We start from the raw sequence: 25,952 nt of genomic DNA, 5'->3' as shown, positions 1-25,952 counted from the left end.
CTAAACTCTGTCTCACTATCCCGGGAATGGAGGTGGATTGGAGGTTGTTGTGAGTGTTGGATTATATTGTTTCTCCTCATTCTTCCCGTTTCTCCCACTCCCAGTTCCAGGCTGCAGGTCCCGGTGATTCTGGATGCGGGACAGTTGTTAGTCCCGGCCCTGGTGTGGGTGCGCAAGCGCAGATGCGCGGCTTATTGTTCTGTAATAATGGCGGGTGATCGTCCTCCTGTATTTTGCTGCAGTTCTTCTCCTCCTTGACTCTCCCGGCGCCATAGTTGCCACCTGCCGATTGCAGCAACCGACCTTCGATCAGGAAATGAACAACTTTTAGATAGAGCGGTTGCTGGGGCGCATAGCATTGTGGGAACATTGCCCGCCATTAGTCGGCGGGCATCGCCTAGAGTTTTCGTGCAGCCTGAAGGCAGGTCAGCGACCTGAGCCCCTATTTCTGTTTCTTAATCTGTTCGTGCTGTCTGACCTGCTGGATATTTGAAATATTTTGTCTCTTAATTTCAGATCCAGCCTTGCAGAGCTTTGCTTTCATTTATTGTCTTTTCGAACCAAGTCTGGAAACACAGACAGGCCAATTAGGAGCCGGTTTGAATTAGGGGTGTTGAATGGGGGTCTTTTTTGTTGCATCAGTTTTGAGCTGGAGTGGTGTTGGAGGAGAAGCTGCTGGGGTTAGCCCCGAGGACTTTGGAACCCAGTCAGGCCCAGCAATTTCCAATGTGAGACTGTCAAGGGAGGTGGATTCTGGGGGTGATCGAGTTGCTAAACTGACACTGGCCATTTAATTTAAGAGTATTGTTTTCCCACAAGTATTCCCACAATGCATTTGTATCCGAGATTTTTTTGTTAACTCCATTCTTGGAATTTGGGTGTCACTAACAAGACCAGCAGATATTGTCAATCCCCAGTTGTCTGTTGGTCAGGTGTTGGTGAACCGCTGCAGTCACTGTGGTGAAGTTGCTCCCACAATGCTGTTTAGTAAGGAGTTACAAGATTTTCACTAAGCGATGATAAAAGTCCAAATCAACAACAACAAGTTGCATTTATATAGCACACTGATTAGAATAAAACATTCCAAAATATTTCACAGGAATATTATACCGGAATATTTAACACTGAAGCATATGAGGAGATATTGGGACACATGATCAACAGCTTGGTCAAAGAGGTAAGTTTTAAGGAGAGTCTTAAAGGATGAGAAAGAGAGGCCTAAATAGGGAATTCTAGAGCTTATAGCCTGAGCAGCTGAAGACACGGTCACCAATGGTGAGTCAATTAAAACCAGGGATGCTCAATCGGCCTGAATGAAATGAGTCCAGGTATCTGGGAGGGATGTAGATTGGAGGATAGGATAGAGATAGTGAGGGGCGTAGTCACTGAAGGATTTCAAAACAAGGATGAGAATTTGAACATTGAGGTGCTGCTTAACAAGGAGCCTATGTAGCTCAATGAGAACAGGGGCGTTGGATGAATGAGACAAAGTACGAGTAAAGACATGGGAAGTGGAGTTTTAAATGACTTCATTGTTTATGTGGCAGGCTAGGAAGATTCCAGTTTAGAGGTAACAAAGGAATGGATGCGTTTCAGCAGCAGCTGAGCTGAGGCAGGAATGAAATTCGGCAAAATGACTGATGTGGAAATGGACGGCCTTAGTGGTACATAGTCAGAAGCTCAGCTTGGGGTAAAATATGACACCAAGATTGTGAACAGTCTGGTTTGGCCTCAGAGTTGTCAGAAAGGCATTGAAGGTTGGGGAGTGGAGTTTGTAGTGGGTAATGAAAACAATGGCTTCAGTCTTCCCAAAATTTAAATGGAGGAAGTTTCTGTCCATCCAGCAATGGATGTCAGACAAGTCAGGGCGGAGTGTGACTTGGAGGTCATGGTGTTCACACTCACCTGCTACCCTGGTCCTTATGGAGGTTGGAGGATAAGGGATTGGGAAATTCTGTCAAAGTTCTGGTAGAGTTGTGTAGACCCAGACTGGCAGGCAGGTTCCTTTCATGAAGAACATTAGTGAACCAGTTGGGTTTTTATGACAATCCAGCAGATTTCATGGTCACTTTTTCGTAATGCCAGTCCCACACGTTGAGCTCAATTTCACACCCAGCCTTTGTGTTTTTGTGAGTTCTCTCTCACTCACCTGTTTGTTTTGTACTATTTTCACAGGGTTTGCAGTTCAGAATCACAAACCCGACATCACATCAGGATCTCACGGTGTCGTCCAATTTATCGTAACCCAAATACCATTGGATTTTGAATATGGGAGTTAAGAGCCCTGTTCACAGTGGGGAGAAACCACGCGCATGTTCTGTGCATGGGCGAGGCTTCAGCCGATCATCTGACCTGTTGAAACACAGTCACAATGGAGAGAATCCATGGAAATGTGGGGACTGTGGAAATCCATCAGCGCACAAACACTGGAGAGAGGCCATTCATGAGTTCAGTGTGTGGAAAGGGATTTTCTGATTCATCCAACCCACTGAAACACCAGCGAGTTCACACTGGGCAGAGGCCGTTCGCCTGCTCTGAGTGTGGGAAGGGATTCACTCAGTCATCCAGCCTGCTGAGACACCAGCAAGTTCACACTAGGGAGAGACTGTTTACCTGTACTGTGTGTAAAAAGGGATTTGCTGATTCATTCTCCCCAATGAAACATAAGTGAGTTCACACTGGGGAAAGACCGTTTACCTGCACTGTGTGTAAAAACGATTTGCTGATTCTTCCAAACGACTGAAACACCGACGAGTTCACAGTGGGGAGAGACCATTTACCTGATCTGATTGTGGGAAGGGGTTCACTCAGTCATTCCATCTGCTTAGACACCAGCAAGTTCATACTGGGGAGAGACCGTTAACCTGTTCTGATTGTGGGAAGGGATTCACTGATTCATCCATCCTGCTGAGGCACCAGAGGGTTCACACTAGGGAGAGACCATTTACCTGCTCCACATGTGAAAAGGGATTTGCTGATCCATCCACCCTACTGGAACACCAGCAAGTACACACTGGGGAGAGACCATTCACCTGCTCTGAGTGTGGGAAGGAATTCACTCAATCATTCCATCTACTGAGACACCAGCGTGTTCACACTGGGGAGAGGCCATTTACCTGCTCAGAGTGTGGGAAGGGACTCACTCAATCATCCAATCTGCTGAGACACCAGCGTGCTCACAAGTAACTGCTGTGGTTGGATTTAATTCCCAATGATATTCTTGTCTGAAGCATATTGATTGGAGTGTGTTTCTGTTGATGTTAATAATCACCAGCCCAGTTACAGATTCTGTATAAAATTGGAATAAATCAGCTTTTCGATAAACAGTGTGTTGAGTCATTTTGATATCCCTAATACAAGCTAGTTCCTTTTGAAGGGCTATCCCTCTGCCCTGTCTCCTCCATCCTCACCCCCAACAACAATTGTGAGGAGCTCATGGAGCTACTTTGTCACTAAGATTGAGACAATCTGATCAGCTGCCTCTGCTGCTTCCCTCTCTTCCATTAACCCACCAGGACAAACTGTCTCTAAATTTCCCCCAATGTCTGAGCCGTGAACACATCTTTTTCCAGTTTCTCTCCCATCTCCTGTCATGCCCTCTGTGTGCACCACCTGCTCCATTGACCCTATTCCCATTAAACTACTGACAATCCAACTTCCCCATGTTTGCCGTCATTGTCAATGGTTCTCTCTTTTCAGATACTGTGCCTCTCACCTTTAAACCTTCCATCATTACAACGCCCTTAAATAAAAACAAACCCTTCACTCTTCCAATTTTGCATGCTGCCGCCTCATCTCCAGCCTCACTTTCCTTTCAAACATCCTTAAACATTTTGTAATCTCCCAAATCCGTGTCCATTTTTCCGAGAACTCCCTGTTTGAATCCCTCCAATCAGGTTTCTGCCCTGCCTCAGTTCGATAACAGTTCTTATCAAAGCCACAAGTGAGATCCTATGTGGCTGTGACACAGGTAAATTTTCCCTTCTGGTCCTTCCCGACGTGTCTCACCTTCTGGGAGAGGAGACAGCCAGACCTGTGAGGAGCACCTCTGCTCAGGCAGTGGGCTGAGTTTGAAAAAAATCCCAAGAGTGACATTACAGGAAAACTTGGTTGGTGAGAAGTTGCTGTTAGGGAGTGTGTTTAACTAGCTTAAAACTAGAAAAAAAAAACATAACAATTATAAAGAGGTAGCTACCTGGATTTCAGTAAGGAACACCAACAATAGGGAAGTAACGTTAAATCAAGCCAAAGTGAAATATAGTCATAAAGTAAACAACAAAGTAAGATAAAGTTAGGAGAAGTGTAGCAAAGTGAAGTTACTGGAAATTTATTCTACTCATCCTCCTTTAAGTGTAAAATGAGAAGGAAGTAAAATGGGTAACAGGAAGTAGTAGTGAGGCTACAAGGCAGGAGAAACAAAGCAGAGCATTGAGTAAGCTTCAAATGCAGAATTATGTTAAAAAGACAAAATTAAAGCCACTCTACCTGAATGTGCACAGCATTCGCAATCGATGATCAAAAGGCACAAATAGTAAGATATTATTGGGGTATGATATTATTGCCATTATGGAAACATGGCTGCATAGCGACAAAAACTGCAAACTGAATATTCATGGAAACTGGAAGTTTAGTAAAGGCAGACAAGGAGGTGGAGTTGTGCTGATAATAAGGGATGAGATCAACACATTAGTAAAGGGGATCTCAGTTTGGAAGAACAATGTGTGGAATCTGGGTGGAGCTAAGAATTAGCAAAAGGCGGCAAACATTGGTTGGAGTTGTTCATAGCCTACCAAATAGTAATGGTAATGGTAATGTATTAATCAGGAGATGATAGAAGCATGTAGCATAGGCTATACATTGATCATGGATGACTTCAATCTACGTGTACACTGGGTAAACCAACTGAGCACTGATTCTGTGGAAGATGAATTTCTGGAGTATGTTGGGGATGGTTTTCTAGAGCAGTATGTTGAGGAGCCAACTCGAGGAAAGGCTATTTTAGATCTAGCATTATGTAATGTAAAAGGACTAATTAATAATCTTGTTGTAAAAGAACCTTGAGGGGCGAGTGAACACAATATTAAAGTATTTTATACTATGTTTGAAAATGAGGTAGTTCACTCTGAAGCAAGGGTGTTAAAGTTGAATAAAGGAAGTTATGAAGGCGTGAGGGAGAAATTGGCTGAGACAGAATGTGAAAATACATTAAAATGTACAGAGGCTATGGATAGTCTTCAAATAATTATTACATAGCTTACAGCACATACACCTTTCTTCAAGGTGCAAAACCCCCAAAAAGTCAGTCAACCGTGGCTGACAAAGGAAGTTAAGGATGGTATAAGATTTGAAGATAAGGCTTATAAAGTTGCCAGAAGTGGTAGTAAACCTGAGGATTGGGAGGCTTTTAAAATACAACAAAAGACCAGGAAACTGGTAAAGAAAGGGAGAATAGCATATGAATACAATCTAGAGAAAAGATAAAAACAGACTCTAAGAGCTGCTTTAGACAAATGTGGGTCCATTGCATGCAGAGTCGGGGAATAGAGAAAGGGCAGAGAAGCTAAATGATAATTCTGAGTCTGCCTTCACCGGGGAAGATACAAGAAATCTCCAAGATTTAGAGAATAAAGAGTTGAAGGTAATTAATATCAGTAAGAATGGGATTGAAAGTTGATAAGTCACCGGGACCTGACATATTAATTAGCAAAATAAACCCACATGGGATAGGAGGCAATACACTGACATGGATTAAGGATTGGCGAACAGGCAGAAAACAGAGAGTAGGAATAAATGGGTAATTCTCGTGTTGGTAGGCTGTGATTAGTGGGGTACCACAAGGATCACTTGGGTCCCAGTTGATCACAATATATATTAACGATTTGGATGTGGGGACCAAATGTAATCCTTCTAAGTTCGCAGATAATACAAAGCGAGGTGGGAATGTGTTGTGAGGTAGACGTAAAGCAGCTATGGGAGGATTTGACTTAGTGAGTGGGTAAGAACATGGCAGATGGAATATATTGTTGGAAAAATGGCAGAAGGAACTGACGTTCAGAGTATTTCCTAAATGATGAGATGAGAAAGTGTAGATGTACAAAGCGTGTCCATAAGTCGCTGAAGGCTAACATGCAGATGCAGCAAGCTATTCGGAAGGCTCGTGGAATGTTAGCTTTTGCCACAAGAGGATTTGAATACAGGAGGAGTGAAGTCTTGCTTTAATTGTTTAGAATCTTGTTTAGACCGCACCTGGAGTAGTGTGTGCAGTTTTGGTCACCTTGCCTCAGAAAGATATTATTGCCCTAGAGGGAGTGCAATGAAAGTTCACAGGCTTGTTCCAGGGATGGTGGGATTGCCTTATGAAGAGAGATTGGGCAAATTCACCCCCCTTAATCAGTACATATTTCACCACATCTCTGCCTCCTTTTCGATCTGAAGAAGGGTTATACGACTCGAAACGTTATCTCTGTCTCTCTCCACAGATGCTTTCAGACCTGCTGTGTTTTTCCGGCATTTTTTGTTTTCGTTCCCCTGTTCCTATGCCTGCGGTGGATCCCCGTCTCCCAGGCCTGGGCTTCCATGTGATGTTCTGAATGATGACAGGATTAACCTTCTCCCTAACCTGTACTAACCCTTCTGCCCGTTCATTTATGGAAACCAGGGATTCTACTTGTTCTAATGGTGACTTTCCCTGCCTGGCTAGTCATTCCTTGAAGTGAGCCCTTGAATTATTTGTACGTTGTTTTATCATGTTCCCACATTTCAGTAACAAATGTTGAAATGTCTGCTCCACACCCACAGGGTTTCATCTGTTTAAAATCACAAACAGAAAGGTCCAGTTTTCTCCCGAGTTTGAGACAAACCAGTTTTCAGAATGATGCAGAGTTTCAGCCAATGAGGGAGAACCGAGATCAGCCCCGCCCCTCATTCAGTCTGATTGGCTGGAGGACCAGCTGCTCCCATTCAGTCATCCAGCCCCACCCACTCCTCCGTCACTGCTGGAAAAACTCAGCAGATTTGACATCATCTGTGGAATGAAAATAAACATTTAATGTTTCGAGTCCGTATGACTCACTGTTTTGTTCTCTCTCCCTTCCCATACTCTGGACAGGTGAACAGCCTCTCCCCAGTGTGACTGTCCGGATGAGTTTCCAGCTGAACTGTATAAGTGAATCCCTTCCTGCAATCCGCACGTTTCCACAGCTTCTCCCTGTTGTGACTGTTTTATGTTCTGAAAGGCCAGATGATTCGCTAAAGCCTCTTCCACACACAGAGAACACGTGTATGGTTTCTCCCCACTGTGAACGGTGCTTTTTCCTTCCATGTTCGAAATCCGATGATATTCAGGTTACGATAAATTGGGTGAGTCTATCAGATCCTGATGTGATGTTTTGTTTCACTTCCCCAAATTAACATCCTCCCCTTCTAATCCCCTGTGAAATTGATTTAAAACAGAAAAAAGGGAGTGAGAGAACCCACAAAAACACAAAGGCAGGTTGTGAAATTGAGCTGAATGAGTCTGGGAATTTGTGGGGCCGGCACTAGGAAAAAGTGACCATGAAAACTGCTGGATTGTTATAAAAACCCAACTGGTTCACTAATGTCCTTCAGGGAAGGGAACCTGCCACCCAGTCTGGGCCTACACAAGACTCTGGACTCCATCAGAGCAAATAGAGAGAGTGGTGGGAGAGGCACTGGATAAAACAGAGGGTTAAACTCTAAATCTCCATCCCGAGAAGGACCAGGGTAACAGGTGTATGTGAACACCATCACCTCTAAGTTCCCCTCCAAGTTACACACCGTCCTGACTTGTCTGACATCCAGAACTGGATGAACAGAAATTTCTTCCATTTAAATATTGGGAAGAATGAAGCCATTGTCTTCAGTCCCCACTACAAACGCCACTCCATAGCCACTGGCTCCATCCCTCTACCTTGCTGGGAGTTGGAGTGGAGCGGACCTATGGGAGATACTTGGGAGCTGAGAAGTGCCAATAAATATAGACCGGGGATTCAAGTGAGGCCCACGTTGCTGGGAGTCAGAGCGGAGCGGACCTGCAGGAGACAGTGGGGAGCTGAGCAACACCTATAAATACAGACTGGGGATTTGAGTGAGGAGCGGCTATAAATACAGACGGGGTATTTGAGTGAGGAACGTCTATAAATACAGATGGGGGATTTGAGTGAGGAGTGCCTATAAATACAGACCGGGGATTTGAGTGAGGAGCGTCTATAAATACAGGCCGCGGATTTGAGTGAGGAGCGCCTATAAATACAGACCGGGGATTTGAGTGAGGAGCGTCTATAAATACAGAGCGGGGATTTGAGTGAGGAGCGCCTATAAATACAGACGGGGGATTTGAGTGAGAAACGTCTATAAATACAGACGGGGGATTTGAGTGAGGAACGTCTATAAATACAGACGGGGGATTTGAATGAGGAACGTCAATAAATACAGACGGGGTATTTGAGTGAGGAACGTCAATAAATATAGACTGGGGATTTGAGTGAGGAACGTCAATAAATACAGACTGGGGATTTGAGTGAGGAACATCAATAAATACAGACGGGGGATTTGAGTGAGGAACGTCTATAAATACAGATGGAGTATTTGAGTGTGGAATGGGCTGTTTCACTGTTGCAGCTGCTGTGAGGCAGCAGGAGAGGAGGGAAAGAGGCAACTGTGAGGTCACAGGAAGCTGGTACATTGATTGGTCGGTAAGTGTTCAGTCTAAGGGACAGTGTGTGAGAAACCAGCTTAGGACAGACGAATTCAGGTAGATCTATAAATAAAAATAACTTCACAAACTTACAACTTAAACCAAAATTTGAAAACTTTAAAATTCAAATAAAACAACAAAGATTTTAAACAAGCAATAAAATAGAGTTACTTAAACAAACATCGAATACACATCCCTTGTAGTTAAGAAGCATATAATCTTTAGTTGTCAGTGGTACTAGCATTCAGTAAACACAGTAAATTGTAGCATACATAGGAAGAAAGTAATTAAAGTAAATTAACTAAATAACATAAGTTAGAATGGTAGGACAGGGGTTATGTTGCAGCTGTGAGATGTGGGAGCTTTTGGACGCCAAGGTGATCCATGACAAACACGTCTGCAGGAAGTGTAAGCAGCTTGAGGAATTCCGTATCAGGATTATTGATCTCGAAACCGAAATGTAGACACTGTGCAACATAAGGGATGGGGAGAAATACCTGGATACTTTGTTCCAGAAGACAGTCACACCTCTTAGAAGAAGGTCATCTGTTTGATCAGCAGTGAGGGACAGGAGGATGTGACTGTTAGTGAGGCAGGTAATGGGACTGAGCAGGCAGGAGTGGAGGAGCCTCAGACTTTGCAAGTGTCAAACAGGTTTGAGGTGCTCACAACCTGTGTGGATGAAAGTGAAATGTGCAAGGTGGATGAGCTGGCTGGCCATGACACTGTGGTACAGGAAGCCATTCACGCAGGGGGAGCAAAAAGGAATGTAGTGGTAGTAGGGGGTAGTATAGTGAGGGCATTGACACTGTTCTCTGCAGCAAAAAGTGAGAGTCCAGATGGCTGTGTTGCCTGCCCAGTGCCAGGGATCGGGACATCTGCTCAGGGTTGGAGAGGGACTTGCACTGGGAGGGGGAGAATCCAGTTGTCGTGGTCCATGTACGTACCAATGACATAGGTAGAACTAGGAAAGAGGTTCTGTAAAGTCAATATGAGGAGCTAGGTACCAAATTATGCAGCAGAAACTCAAAGGTAATAATCTCTGGATTATTACCTGAGCCACGTGCAAATTGGCATCGGGCAAATAAGATTAGAGAGACCAATGCGTGGCTCAAAGATTGGTGCGGGAGAACTGGGTTCCGGTTTGTGGGGCACTGGTATCAGTGCTGGGGGCAGTGGGGGCTGTACCATTGGGACGGTTTACACCTGAACCGTGCTGGGATGAGTGTCCTCACAAATCGCATAGCTAGGGAAGTAGAGAAGGCTTTAAACTAAACAAGAGCGGTGAGGGATCAAGCTTGGGTAGAGGTAGCAATTCAAGGTGTAGAGTCAGATTGGCAGTAATAGCCTGGATGAGGAGTTCTTAGAATGTTTTTGAGATAGTTTCTTAGAGCAGCATGTTCAGGAGCCAATCAGAGAGCTGGTTATATTTGACTTGGTATTGTGTAATGTAACAGGATTAATTAATGACCTCAGAGTAAGGGCACTGCTAGGTAGCAGCGAGCACAATATGGTTGAATTTTACATCCAGTTTGAAAGGGAGAAGAGTGGGTCAAAGACTAGTATCTTAAACTTAAATAAGGGCAACTATGTGGGGATGAAAGCTGAGCTAGCTGAAGTGAACTGGGAAACTAGGCTAGAGGATAGATGAATAGAGAAGCAGTGGCAGACATTTAAGGGGATATTTCAGAGTATTCAGAATGAGTACATCCCGACCATAAAGAAAAATTATAAGGGGAGGACCCACCATCTGTGGTTAACTAAAGAAGTTAAGGAAAGCATCAAGCTTAAGGAAAAAGCAGACAACTCCACAAAGATGAGCAGCAGGACAGATGATTGGACAGAATATAAAGAACAGTCGAAAATGGCTAAAAGGTTAATCAGGAGAAAGAAATTAGAGTGTGAGAGGAAGTTTGCTAGAAATGTAAAAATGGATAGTAAGTGTTTCTACAGGTGCTTAAAAAGGAAAAGAGTGAGCAAAGTGAGTGTTGGTCCTCTAGAGGGTGACAGTGGGGAGTTAATAGTAGATAAGGAAATGGTGGAAGAAATGAATAATATTTTGCTTCTGTGTTCAATATAGAAGATACAAAAAACATTCCAGTAATAGCTGCAAATCAGAAGGTGACAGGAGAAAGTAATTTGGTGAAATTGAAATCACTGGGGAAATGGTACTGAGCAAATTGAAGGAGCTGCTGATGTCAAGTCTCTGGGATCCAATGAATTACATCCTAGGGTCTTAAAAGAGGCGGCTAATGCGGTAGTCGGTGCGCTGGTGTCAATTTTCCAAAATTTGCTCGATTCTGGAAAGGTTCCGTCAGATTGGAAAGCAGCAAATATAACCCCTCTATTCAAGAAGGGAGGGAGGCAGAAAACAGGAAACTATAGGCCAGTTAGCTTGACGTCTGTCGTGGGGAAGTTACCAGAATCAATCATAAAGGAGGTTATAGCTGGGCACTTAGAAGAGCTCAAGGCAATTGGGAAGAGTCAGCATGGTTTTGTGAAAGGAAAATCATGTTTAACCAATTGATTGGAGTTTTTTTGAAGGAGTAACATGCGCAATGGATAAAGTGGAGCCTGTAGACGTACTGTACTTGGATTTCCAGAAGGCATTTGATAAGGTGCCACATCAAAGATTATTACGGAAAATAAAAGTGCATGGTGGAGGGGGTAACTTATTAGCATGGATAGGAGACTGGCTGGCTGGCAGAAAGCAGGGAGTATGTGTAAATGGGTCTTTTTTCGATTGGCAGGATGTGACAAGTGGAGTCCCACAGGGGTCTGTATTGGGGCCTCAACTTTTTATGATCTACATCAATGACTTATTTGATGGGAGTGAAGACATGGTAGCGAAATTGGCAGATGGCACAAAGATAGGTAGGAAAGTATGTTGTGAAGAGGCAAATGGAGTGAAATGTGGAGAAGTTGGTCACTTTGGCAGGAAGAACAAAAAAGCAGAGTATTGCTTAAATGGAGAATGGCTGTGTAATTCTGAGGTGCAGAGGGACCTAGGTGTTCTAGTAAATGAGTCACAAAAAGTTTGTATGCAGGTACAGCAAGTAATTAATAAGGCTAATGGAATGCTATCCTTTGTTAGGTGAGGGGTTGAACATAAAAGTAAGGATGTTATGCTTCAGTTATACAGGACCGCACCTTGAATACTGTGTGCAGTTTTGGTCTCCTTATTTAAGGAAGGATATAAATGCATTGGATCGGTTCAAAGGATGTTCACTAGATTGATACCTGGAATGAGCGGGCTGTCTTATGAGGAAAGGTTAGACAGGCTGGGCTTGTTTCCACTGGAGTTTAGAAGAGGGAGGAGTGATTTGATTGAAGTGTACAAGATCCTGAATGGCCTTGACAAGGTGGACATTGAAAGGATGTTTCCTCTTGTGGGTAAGTCCAGAACTAGGAGGCACTGTTTCAAAATTAGGGGGGTTGCCCTTTTAGGACAGAGATGAGGAGAATTTTTTTCTCTCAGAGATTTGCAAATGGGAACTCCCTGCCTCAGAAGGCGGTGGAGGCGGGGTCATTGAATATTTTTAAGACACCGGTAGATATATCCTTGTTAGGCAAGAGAATCAAAGGTTATCGAGGATAGATGGGAATGTGGAAATTCAAAGACAAGAAGATCAGCCATGATCTTATTGAATGGCACAGCAAACTTGAGAGGCCAAATGGTCTGCTCCCGTTCCTAGTCCATATGTTCTTATGGTGTCTCTCCAGTGTGAATTCGCTGGTGTATTCGCAAGTGGGATGACTGAGTGAATCCCTTCCCACACATGGAGCAGGAGAATGGTCTTTCCCCAGTGTGAAACCGCTGGTGTCTCAGCAGGCCGGATGGCTGAGTGAATCCCTTCCCACACTCAGAGCAGGTGAATGGTCTCTCTCCAGTGTGAATTCACTGGTGTGTTTGGAGCTTGGATGACTGAGTGAAATCCTTTCCACACTCGGAGCAGGTGAATGGTCTCTCCCCATTGTGAAACCCCTGGTGTGTTCGCATGTGGGATGGCTAAGTGAATCCCTTCCCACACTCGGAGCAAGTGAACGGTGTATCTCCAGTGTGAATTCGCCTGTGTGTTTGCAGGTGGGATGACTGAGTGAAACCCTTCCGACACTCAGAGCAGGTGAATGGCCTCTCCCCATTGTGAAACCGCTGGTGTATCAGCAGTTGGGATGACTGAGTGAAACCCTTCCCACACTCAGAGCAGATGAACGGCCTCTCTCCAGTGTGTAGCTGCTGGTGTCTCAGCAGGCTGGATAACTGAGTGAATCCCTTCCCACATTCGGAGCAGGTGAACGGTCTCTCCCCACTGTGAACTCACCGGTGTATCAGCAGGTCAGATGACTGAGTGAATCCCTTCCCACACTCGGAGCAGGTGAACGGCCTCTCCCCAGTATGAACCCACCGGTGTCTCAGCAGGTCAGATGACTGAGTGAATCCCTTCCAACACTCAGAGCAGACAAACGGTCTCTCCCCATTGTGAATTCGCTGGTGTGTTCGCAGGTTGGTTGAGGAAGTGAATCCCTTCCCACACTCAGAGCAGGTGAATGGCTTCTTCCCACTGTGAACTCGCTGGTGTCTCAGCAGCTTAGATGACTGAGTGAATCCCTTCCCACATTCAGAGCAAGTGAATGGTCTCTCCTCAGTGTGAATTCGCTGGTGTGTTCGCAGGTTGGCTGACAGAGTGAATCCCTTCCCACACTCGGAGCAGGTGAACGGCCTCTCCCCAGTGTGACTGCGTCGATGGATTTCCAGCTGGGATGGGTAATTGAATCCGTTCCCACAGTCCTCACATTTCCACAGTTTTTCCATGGTTCAAGTGTCCCTGTGTCTCTCCAGGTTTGATGATCAGTTGAATCCTTGTTCACACATAGAACACGTGTACAATTTCCCCCTGCTGTGAATAGTGTGATGGTATTTCACGCTGTGTAACTGGTTAAAGCTCTTTCCACAGTCAGTTCACTGGAACACTCTCATTCGGGTGTGTGTGTCTCGGTGCTTTTCCAGTCACACTGATGTTTGAAATCTTTTCCCAAAGACAGAACAACCATTTCTTCTTCCACATTCAAAGACGATAATATTCAGGTCCTGATGAATCGAGTGACTCTGTCAGATATTGATGTGATGTTTGGTTTGAGTTCCCCCTCTGTAAATCCTCCCCTTCCGATACCCTGTAAAAGGAGTTTACAAAAGTGATCACTGTAAAAACAGGATAGAAATTCAGAGCAGACAATTCTCATTTCTATGGAACATTATTTCCTGTCTTCTTCTCCCAAAGCTGCAAATCTCTGTCCCACACACTCTCCTTCCTCCCTGTGCTGAAGCCAATCAGAGTTTTGGATAATTCTTCCTGTATCTTTTTAACAAATTTGTCCAACTGAAGAGAACAATATGTTTCATCATTCACTTCAGTCATTACTCGTGACAAAACATTAATCTGAAACCCCCTGACCAACCATACAGAATAGCAGACATTAACCTTGTGTCCAAAACTTACTGTATGGAGATTTAATGAGTGATTGTGAAGGTGGTTTCTTCAAACCTCCCAGGGTTTCCTTCCTTCCTTCTCTCCCTCTCTAACTGAGTTAAACCTGGGATCAATCTCATGGCCCATTCTGGTTCCTGCTTCTCTTCCTGATGACTAATTAACTCCAATTAAACACTGAGAAGACCGAAGACACTGTTTTCAGTCCCTGCTCCAATCTCCATTCCCTAGATACCAACTCCATCCTTCTCCCTGGGAACAATCTGAGATTAAACCAGTCTGTTCACAACCTCGGTGTTACATTTGATCTCAAGATCAGATTCTGACCTCATATCTGTGCCATCACTAAGATTGCCTGTTTCTACCTCTGTTACGTCTCCCGCCCTCACCCTGTCTCAGTGCATCTGCTGCTGAATCACTGCCGTTGTTACCTCCAGACTTGAATGACTATCCCAACACACTCCTGGCTGGTCTCCTACATTCTACTCTCTGTAAACGTGAAACCATCCAAAAGACTGCTGTCCACGTCTTCATTCATACCAAGTCCTGTTCCTCTGTCACCCATCTGCTTCCTGACCTACCATGGCTCCCGGTCAAACAACAACTTGATTTTAAAATTCTCATCTTTGTTTTCAAATCCCTCCATGGCCTTGTCCCTCCCTATCTCTGTAATCTCCTCCAGCCCCACAACCCTCTGAGATATCTGCACTGCTCGAATTCTGGCATCTTGTACATTCTCCATTTTAATCGCTCCAGCATTAATGACCTTGCCTTAAGTTCCCTAATTCCCAAACTCTGAAATTCTCTCCCTGCACCACTCCCTCTGTCGACCACATTTCCCCCCTTTAAGACACTTGAGTATTGCTAAACAAAGAGACATTCTGTCAAAACCTTTTATCTTGTACTCATCAGGACAGATGCAAGAACATCAAATTTCAAAGATTGTCAGTCAGGCTCATAATGTGGCTCACTTATGCTTGCTAGAAGCTACACATATTCATACCCAGAGAATTGTCCTCTGCAGACAGAAGAGGCATGTCCAGGGATGGAACTGTTTGTTGAATTAAACAAAAACATGGAGGACGATAGCTCTTTGGTGCATTCTCCAAGTCAATGCCTTGACCAATCAGAGCTGACTGGCCAACCAGTCAACACCGTTTCCTTGTGCAGCATAAATTGTTGTTTTCTCAGAAATTTGGTTTTCTTGCATCTGTCCGGATGAGTGCAACATGAAAACCTTCAACACTATGTCTCCTTTCAGCAATACTTAAATTCTGTACTACTGAGTGATTGTGGGTTGACAATTCTATTGTTGTTGATCTAAAAGTCCCAGTGAACACACATTTTATGAATGTCTCCCTCGGGCCCTGGTGTTGTTCATTACCCCTAAGGGCGAAGAATGCGCATGCGCCCATAGCACATTTTCCCTTTTTCCTGGGAAGAGGGCGCATGCGCCTTGCTGTACGTTATAATCATAGAAAGATGGCGGCCGCGCATGCGCTCATCCCTACATTGCCCCTATAAAGATGGCGACCGTTAACGCGGGCCTTCCTCCCGCAGCGCCGAGCAAACCCGGGACTGCTGGCTCCTTCCTGAGGGTTTAGGGCCGACACCTTGAGTTTATGAAGCTTCCAAACTCACCCGCCGGCGCTATGTATGTTGACGGGTTTATTTTCAGCTCCGGATCCGCACTCGGTCTTTTTAAACCCGCATTTTAAATCAGCTCGCTCGACCTCTCTCCCCGTCTGTCTCCACGGACTGCGCATGCTCCAACTCACAATGATTGACGGAAAATCAGGGCCAATAGGAAGAGGGGGCAGAGCTGCAGGACCGAGCAGGAGAGGCTGGTCCTCCAACCAATCGGAGTGAATGAGGGGGCGGAGCCAGCTGTGAGTGGAGCATGCGCACCGCGGGTGCGTGATGAAGGCGGTCGGTTAAAACCCAGCAAAAGTCAAAGGGCGAGTGCAGGAGAGGAATGGAGCCGGAGGCTGGACTGGGAGGGTTCACAAACACCCGGTGTAGGACTCCAAAACCGGATTAGAAACTCTCGGAGCCCAGTTTACACCGAGTGTTTGGAAACTCCTTTTACAGGGGGTTAGAAGGGGAGGATTTACACACAGCAAACTCAAACCAAGAGAAATGTTTGTCTCACCTCAATTTCTATCCCGGACACAGTAAATTCACACTGGGGAGAGGCCATTCAGTTGCTCACAGTGTGGTTATAGATTCAGGATATCATCCCACCTGCTGGGACACCATTCACACTGGCGAGAGAACTTTTGAAGGACCAGGGTGTGAGAAGTGCTTTGAAAGGTGTGGGGAACTTTGCAGGAAGGTTTGCTAGAGCTGTTGGTGGGGGTATAAACTAATTTGGCACCAGCACTGAGTCGAGGGATAGTAGGGGGTGATGTACAGAAGGTATATAAGGAAAAAACAAGTCAGTCTGGAAGGTAGAGTGTACATCGTCAGGTTAAGGCACAAGGGAACATAGCAAGGCTGGATGGCATTTATTTTAATGCAAGGAGTGTTGCAAGTAAGGCAGATGAGTTGAGGATGTTGATTAACACATGGAGACATGGTTGAGGGAGGGGCAGGATTGGCAGCTCAATATTCCGAGGTATAGAATCTTCAGGTGAAAGAGAAGGGGTGCAGGTGGGGTGTTGTAAAAAAGGTGGTGGTGTCACAATATTGATCAAGGAATCAATTACTGCAGTAAGGGGGGATGGTATCTTAGAAGGTTTCTTAAATGAGGCCATGTGGGCAGAACTTAAAAACAAAAAGTGGGCAAGAACATTATTGGGAGTGTACTATAGGCTCCCAAACAGTCAGGGAGAGATAGAAAGTCAGATATGTAGGCAAATCTCAGAGAAGTGTAAAAATAATAGGGAACTAATAGTAGGGGATTTCAACTTCCCCAATATTAACTGGGATAGACAAAGTGTGAAAGGCTTAGAGGGGGCTGAATTCTTAAAATGTATCCAGGAGAGCTTTTTAAGCCAGCACATAGAAAGTCCTACAAGAGAGGGGGCGGTGCTGGGCGTGCTTTGAGGAAACAAAGCTGGGCAAGTGGTAGAAGTGTCAGTCGGGGAGCATTTCGGCGATAGTGACCATAACTCAGTTTGATTTAAGGTAGTTATGGAAAAGGACAAAGATGGACCGGAAATAAAGGTTCTGAATTGGGGCAAGGCCAATTTTAAAATGATAAGACAGGATCTGGCCAAAGTGGATTGGGAGCAGCTACTTGTAATAAAATCTACATCAGAACAGTAGGAGTCATTCAAAAAGGAAATGGAGAGAGTGCAGGGCCAACATGTTTCCATAAAGGTGAAGGGTGGGACCAACAAGTCCAGAGAAACCTGGATGTTGAGGAATTTACAGGATTAGATAAGGAAAAAAAAGGAAAGTTTATGGTAGATACCGAGGGCTCAAAACAGCGAGAGCCCTTGAGGAGTATAGAAAGTGCATGGGGCTACTTTAAAAAAAAAAGGAATTAGGAGATCGAAGAGGGGGCATGAAAAATACCACTGGGTAAAATAAGTTAAAATCCAAATGCATTTTGTAAGTATATTCGGGACAAGAGGATAATCAGGAAAAAGTAGGGCCCATAAGGGACCAAAGTGGCAATCTGTGTGAGGAGCTGTAAGATGCAGGTGAGGTTTTAAATGAGTACTTTGCATCTGTATTAACTATACAGAAGGACGATGTAGAGATAGAAATCAGGGAGGGGGACTGTGATATATTTGAACAACTTAGCATTGAGAGGAGGAGATATTTATTGGGCCTTAAAAGTGGATTAATCCCCAGGCCCAGATGAGATGTGTCCCAGGTGCTGTGGGAGGCAAGAGAAGGGATTGCAGGGGCCCTGACATTATTTTTCAAATCCTCTCTGGCCACAGTAGAGGTGCCACAGGACTGGAGGACAGCTAATGTGGTGTCATTATTCAAGAAGAGTGGGAGGGATAAACCAGGGAACTATCGGCCAGTGAATCTAACATCAGTCATAGGGAAACTTTTGGAAAACATTCTGAGGGACAGAATTAATCCCCACTTGGAGACGTAAGAATTAATCAAGGATAATCAGCATAGCTTTGTCAGGGAGAGATCATGTCCAATAAATTTGAATTTTTCGAGGAGGTGACTCGGTGTGTAGATGAGGGTAGTTCAATTGACATTGTCTACATGGACTTCTGTCAGGCTTTTAACAAAGTCTCGCATGGGAGACTGGTCAAGAAGTTAAGAGCCCATGGAATCCAGGACAATTCGGCAAATTGGATCCAAAATTGGCTCAGTGTCAGGAGGCAGAGGGTGATGGTCAAAGGCTGTTTTTGTGACTGGAAGCCTGTGTCCAGTGGCGTACTGCAGGGTTTGGTGCTGGGTCTCTTGCTGTTTGTAGTGTATATTAATGATCTAGACATGAATGTCGGAGATATGATTAGTAAGTTCACAGATGACACAAAAATTGATGGTGTGGTAAATAGCAAGGAGGAAAGCCTTAGAGTACAGGACGATATAGATGGGCTGGTCAGATGGGCAGAACAGTAGCAAATGGAATTTAATCCCAAAAAGTATGAGGTGATGTGTTTTGGGAGGACTAACAAGGCAAGGGAATACACAATGAATGGTAGGATCCTAGGAAGTACAGAGGATCAGAGGGACCTTGGTGTGCATATCCATAGACCCTTGAAGGCAGCAGGACAGGTAGATAAGGTGGTTAATAAGGCAAATGGGATACTTGTCTTTATTAGTCGAGGCATTGAATATAAGAGCAGGGAGGTTATGATAGAGCTGTATAGAACATTAGTTCGGCCACATCTGGAATACTGTGTGCAGTTCTGGTCGCCATACTATAGGAAGGATGTGATTGCGCTGGAGGGGGTGCAGAGGAGATTCACCAAGATGTTGCCTGGGCTGGAGAGTTTCAGCTGTGAAGAGAGACTCGATAGGCTGGGGTTGTTTTCCTTACAACAGAGAAGACTGAGGGGGATTCCTGATAGAGGTGTACCAAATTGTGAGCGGCATAGATAGGGTGGATAGGAATAAACTTTTCTCCTTAGTGGAGGGGTCAATAACCGGGGGGCATAGATTTAAGGGAAGGGGCAGGAGTTTTAGAGGGGATTTGAGGAACACTTTTTTCACCAAGAGGGTGGAACTCTAGAACTCACTGCCTGAAAGGGTGATAGAGGCAGGAACCCTCACAACATTTAAGAACTATTTAGATGAACACTTGAAACACCACAGCTTACAGGGCTATGGGCCAAGTGCTGAAAATGGGATGAGAGTAGATCGGGGCTTGATGACCAGAGTGGATACGATGGGCCAAAAGGCCTTTTTCCGTGCTGTAAAACTCTGATGTCCCATCAACGTGTTCACACTGATGACAGACCATTCAGATATTTTCACTGTGTGACCTTATTCGACACAAGTGCAGTCACAAGGTGACACCATCCAAAAAGCACTGTGTTAGTTTTCACATGTAAACTGACAAACTGACATCACCACCATCCCTCTCCATTCCTCTACTGTTACTATATTATCAAACTGCTTATCCAACATTCCATACAGGATGAGCAGAAATTTGCTCCTTTTAAGAATTGGGAAGATCAAAGCCATTGTCTTCAGTCACCACTACAAATTCCATTCCCTAACTACCCAGTCCATCCCTATGAGGTAACATTGGGATATGTTGTCCTATGTTTGTCAAGCCAGGAATATTTATTCCTAAGCGAGAGGGAGAGAGCTATTCCTTTTATATTCAATAAATTTCTACAGATTTTATAAGGTTATTAGACAGTGATTTCTCACAGATCTCCCCAGCTTGAGAAGGGAATATCCTTATTGATTTCTCACAACTGATTTCTGACTAACCTCACTATTTCTAAGCTCCAAGCTTGTTTTCCTAATTTCTTGATGACAAACCATAGATAAAATGCTAAAGCTACTAGAATGATCAGAATCAGCCACACAAACCCTTGAGCTGCCACCAAGAGTAAATGTCAAAACTTTTCCACTAAAATGTGATAACTATCGACTTAGATTCATCCTCCCCACCTGCCGATTATCTCACACAATCTAAATTATTAGCATGTCGTAAATACATCTGATTCAAACAAAGGTTCATGCACGGACTTTAAAGATTCTCCAGCTCTCTGTTCACCTGCATCCACCTTGTGGATATTTTCTAAATCCAGATTCTATTTCTCCGTTCAATTTAACTTCATTCCCTCTGATAGGTACCAGTGTATTTAATTCAATGCTGATTGTTTTATAGTTAGTTTCACTATGGAATGTGTGTTAATGTCTTGATGATTTAAAATGTCTCATTCAATTTTCCACAATAATCACTTCATGTTGTTCTGTTGTCAAGTAGCTGAGCACGTCTGGGACCTGCTCTTCAGTGCAGGGTCACCATGCATTTCCACATGTTAATTACCACCACATGGAATACATCACATCTGCACACTCACGCTGTATCCCAATATCATGCATGTGCAAACCTATGCAAGCTACTGAGATAAAAACAAAAAGCTAAAAGCTACTGCGGATGCTGGAAATCCAAAACAAAATAAAAACAGAATTACCTGGAAAAACTCAGCAAGTCTGGCAGCATCGGCGGAGAAGAAATCAGTCAACGTTTCGAGCCCTCATGGCCCTTCAGCAGAACTGAAGCATAGTTTCAACAAGGGAGAAATATAAATTGGTTTAAGGTGGGTGGGGGGGAAGAGACACATTGAGGGTGTGGTGTGAGCAGATAATGAAAAGATGTCAGAGACAAAAGGGTCAAAGAGGTGTTGAAGGTGGTGGTTTTTGTCTGAGAAAAGTGCTAATTAAGAATGCAAGACAGGATATTCAAAGTACAGCTCTAGTGGGGGTGGGGTGGAAAGACTAAAGGTTTTAGTTTTAGATTTAAAAATAATGGAAATAGGTGGGGAAAGAAGAATCTATATAAATTATTGAAAAAAAAGGCGGGTGGGGGGGGGAAAAGAAACGGGGTGGGGATGGGGGGAGGGGGAGTTTAAGATCTAAAGTTGTTGAATTCAATATTCAGCCCAGAAGGCTGTAAAGTGCCCAGTCGGAAGATGAGGTGCTGTTCCTCCAGTTTGCGTTGGGCTTCACTGGAACAATGCAGCAAGCCAAGGACAGACATGTGGGCAAGAGAACAGGGTGGAGTGTTAAAATGGCAAGCGACAGGGAGGTTTGGGTCTTTCTTGCGGACAGACCGCAGGTGTTCCGCAAAACGGTCGCCCAGTTTGCGTTTGGTCTCTCCAATGTAGAGGAGACCGCATTGGGAGCAACGGTCTCCTCTACATTGGAGAGACCAAACGCAAACTGGGCGACCGTTTTGCGGAACACCTGCGGTCTGTCCGCAAGAAAGACCCAAACCTCCCTGTCGCTTGCCATTTTAACACTCCACCCTGTTCTCTTGCCCACATGTCTGTCCTTGGCTTGCTGCATTGTTCCAGTGAAGCCCAACGCAAACTGGAGGAACAGCACCTCATCTTCCGACTAGGCACTTTACAGCCTTCTGGGCTGAATATTGAATTCAACAACTTTAGATCTTAAACTCCCCCTCCCCCCATCCCCACCCCGTTTCTTTTCCCCCCCCCACCTGCCTTTTTTTTCAATAATTTATAGAGATTCTTCTTTCCCCACCTATTTCCATTATTTTTAAATCTAAAACTAAAACCTTTAGTCTTTCCACCCCACCCCCACTAGAGCTGTACTTTGAATATCCTGTCTTGCATTCTTAATTAGCACTTTTCTCAGACAAAAACCACCACCTTCAACACCTCTTTGACCCTTTTGTCTCTGACATCTTTTCATTATCTGCTCACACCACACCCTCAATGTGTCTCTTCCCCCCCACCCACCTTAAACCAATTTATATTTCTCCCTTGTTGAAACTATGCTTCAGTTCTGCTGAAGGGCCATGAGGGCTCGAAACGTTGACTGATTTCTTCTCCGCCGATGCTGCCAGACTTGCTGAGTTTTTCCAGGTAATTCTGTTTTTATTTTGTTATGCAAGCTACTCTTGGCCTTTCAGGTGATCTTATCAAAATATCAATGGGGTGTCTGAAGATCTTTGCTGATCTAACCCTGCACGGTTCTGATGCCTTGGATAGTGGCCAGACTATCAAATTCAGTTTCTTTTAAATACAGAAGGAAGGACACAAACATCACCAAAAGAAATCTCTGTTTACTGGTCTCAACTACACTTTCCTGACTTTCACTAGAATGTAGATGTATAACAGATTGAACTATTCCGCTGAACTATACCCAGGTGAATTATTCAATTTCCCAATCAGTGGTGTGATTTTCTGTCTTTTATTCTAAACATGTCATTCCATGAATTACTGTTCTATCTCATTCAGGAGAGCTGGAGGAACTTTACTGTCCCATTTAATACTCACATAATATGGTGTTTGTAGATCAGAGACAGAAGTACAGATACTTGCATTCAGATTGTAGATCACTCCCATTTCTCCCATTCTCAGGCACTTTGTCTTGAACAATAACAAATGGGATGAAGTCAAATATTTAAAAAGCAAAGGCTTTTGTTTAAATTGTCACCATGCTGTCAGTGGAAAGGGTTAACTTCTCAGCTTGTTAGCAAAGGGGCTGAAGAAACATTCTCAAATGTGCACACTTGTGTCAACTTTATGTAGCTTCATTTTCAGATCAAGGATGAACCAAACCCCATTTCAATCTTTGATTTTTAATTGTCTTTGTATTTTTCTCAGCTTTTCACAAATGTTTTTTTTCTTCTTCTTTCTTCAGGCACCTTTCCAAATGACGGTAATAAAACTGAAGAAAAATAAAACTGAAAAAGTTCACTTTCACAGGCAAAAGGAGCTTCAACCTTCTGAGACTGAAAAGAGTTAAAGAGGGTGGAGCTTCCCACAGCTTGTGAGCTCCGGATCATAACATCAAGGCTGAAGCTTATCTTTAGGGAATCAAACTTTTCAATGTCTTTTACAATTGTACAAGTTCATTATAATTCATACTTAAAGGTTTACTTTCACTCAGTCATTATAACCTTTCACTTTTCTCAGTACAGGAGCTGGCAGCATTTTAGATTCAATCCCAATTGTTCACTTCTCTTGTAGCTGGTGTATTGAGAAGATCATGTCCACTGTAGATCTGCCAGCACAGAAACCGCACTGTGCTTCTGGATACACTCGGTCTGCAAGTAGATGGAGTCTTTTAAGCCTGACCATAGTGAAGGTCGTCCCTGTGATGCTGAGGATTGAGATGTCCCTGTAGTTGTTGCAATCTCCTCTGTCACCTTCCTTTTAGTATATTGTGATCATTCTTCAGTCACACACGTGTCCTGTGGAATGGATCCAACATCCCAACAGAGAATGTGGTGGTCATGAAGGTGTGACAGTAGACAGGCTTAAGCAGTTCAGCTGGAATTCCATATTTGCTGGGTGTCTTTCTGCTTGCTAAGGAGTCAATCGCCTTTTCGAGCTCAAGTAATGAGGGCTCCTCATCCAACTCAACCATGACAGGAAGCTGCAGGAGAGAGTCAAACGGAGACTGGGAGATGTCCTTCTCACGGGAGTACAGCTCACAGCAGTTTCAACCCAATGGGACATCTGTTTACGTCTGTCAGTGAGAACTTCACCATCCATTTGGTGATGGTCGGACCAAGCGTCCTCCTGATCCCATCATACACAGCACGTAGATTTCCATTGTCACAGGCAGTTTGGGTTTCTTGATGTGGGCTGTTCCAGTGTTTATTTACACAGTATCTCCCTGTCTTTTACACAACTGTCTCAGCTACTTGCAAGTTACACAGTGTTCGAGCTGTTGGGTTTATGTTGTAATCAGGTAGGCTTTGCTTTTTGCTTCAATGACAGATTCATCTCTGCTGAGTCGGTCTCAAGCCAGTCTTTGTTGTGGATTCCACCTTTTCCAAATGTTGCTGCTGCTGTGTCAGAAATGATTCAACTCAGCGACTTCCAAGATTCATCAACATCAATGTTGACTGATGAAGCTTTTATCGATGTGCCTGTAAAATATTTTACTGTTTTGTTATCTTCCTTGATAAATTAATTACATAATGGAAGTGTCTCTGTGAGTAATGTACAAGTCAGTAAGAATTATCAGCAAGGATTAATCAGCACTTTCTAATTGGAGATGTTAATCAGTGGAACCTCTCAGACACTGAATTGTCGACTTTGCTCCAAAGGTCAATTTAGGATTGAAGAAAAAATTCATAATTTTATTGTAATCGAGTTCCTGTTGAGAGTTCTTGAAGGGACACTGCAGCTCTGATAATCAGTGACAGATCCAGAATATTAAACTCCAGCCAGTTATAGGGGTTATAGAAATCAAAGCTAATACTATCTGACTATCAGTCCTGGATGTGACTAACAGCAGCAATAACAGCGAAATCCAATCCCTGCAGTTACTTGTGAATGCGCTGGTGTGACAGCAGGTTGGCTGACTGAGTGAATCCCTTCCCACACACAGTGCAGGTGAATGGCCTCTCTCCAGTGTGAACTCGCTTGTGTACTTTAAGATTAGATGGAGACCTGAATCTCTTTCCACAGGAAGTGCAGCTGAATGGCTTCTCCCCAGTGTGAATTCGCTGGTGTGACTTAAGGCTGGCTGACTGAGTGAATCCCTTTGCACACACAGAGCAGGTGAATGGTTTCTCCCCAGTGTGAATTCGCTGGTGTGACTGAAGGCTGGCTGACTGAGTGAATCCCTTCGCACACACAGAGCAGGTGAATGGTTTCTCCCCCGTGTGAACTCGCTGGTGTGCAGTGAGGTCGGAGGAATGCCTGAACCTCTTTCCACAGGAACTGCAGCTGAACGGCCTCTCCTCAGTGTGAATTTGCTGGTGTTTTAGCAGGTTGGAGGACACAGTGAATCCCTTCCCACACACAGAGCAGGCGAATGGCCTCTCCCCAGTGTGAAATCGCTGGTGTCCACTCAGGTGGGATGAAGACCTGAACCTCTTACCACAGTAAGTGCAGCTGAAGGGCCTCTCCCCAGTGTGACCTCGCTGATGTGTCAGCAGAGTGGATGACTGAGTAAATCCCTTCCCACACACGGAGCAGGAGAACGGCTTCTCTCCAGTGTGAATACGTTGATGGCTTCTCAGCAGAGATGGATAATTGAATCCTTTCCCACAGTCCCCACATTTCCACGGTTTCACCATGGTGCTGGCCCCAATGTGAGTGTGTCAATGAATTTCCAGCTGGGGTGGATAACTGAATAGCTTCACACCATTCTCACATTTTCTCATCCGCACACAGAACACGTGTACAGTTTCTCCCCACTGTGAATGGTGCAATGTTTATTCAGGCTGTGTAAAGCTCTTTCTGCAGTGAGTTCACTGGAACACTCTCACTCGGAGGAACACTGATGTTTGAAATCTTTTCCCACAGACAGAACAGCCAAACATTTCTCCTTCCACATTCAAAGGCTGATGATATTCAGGTCCTGATGAATCGAGTGACTGTCCGATCTTGATGTGATGTTTGGTTTGCGTTTCCAATCTACAAATCTTAATATTTCATGATGTTTGGATCTGAAAATCCTTCCCTTCTAGTACTCTGTAAAAGGGGTTAACAAAAGTAATCACTGTCAGTCCAGCATGGAAATTAATAGTTGACAAATCCACTTGCTGTGGAATATTTCTTCCTCTCGTCTCCCCTCCCCACCCGCCTCCTGCCCCAAGCTGTAAATCACAATGTCACAAACACTCTCTCCTCCCTGTGATGAAATCCAAACCCATC

General features: G+C 44.4%; 1 protein-coding gene across 1 annotated transcript in view; it reads right to left on the bottom strand.

Moving 5' to 3' along the window:
• LOC144697983 (uncharacterized) overlaps positions 1–25,952 on the bottom strand; it is a gene marked incomplete at its 5' end in the record, with an annotated part of 268,587 nt that overhangs the window by 187,642 nt on the left and 54,993 nt on the right. Inside the window, 2 exon segments of the mRNA XM_078569934.1 lie at positions 12,451–13,452; positions 24,618–24,889. Of these exon segments, the coding sequence (XP_078426060.1) occupies positions 12,451–13,452; positions 24,618–24,889 (1,274 nt within the window).

The sequence above is a fragment of the Cetorhinus maximus genome, chromosome 23, assembly GCF_964194155.1.
Source record: "Cetorhinus maximus chromosome 23, sCetMax3.hap1.1, whole genome shotgun sequence".
Taxonomy (NCBI): Eukaryota; Metazoa; Chordata; class Chondrichthyes; order Lamniformes; family Cetorhinidae; genus Cetorhinus; species Cetorhinus maximus.
The sequence above is the reverse complement of the archived record's forward strand: the minus strand, read 5'-3'. Positions and strand labels throughout refer to the sequence as shown.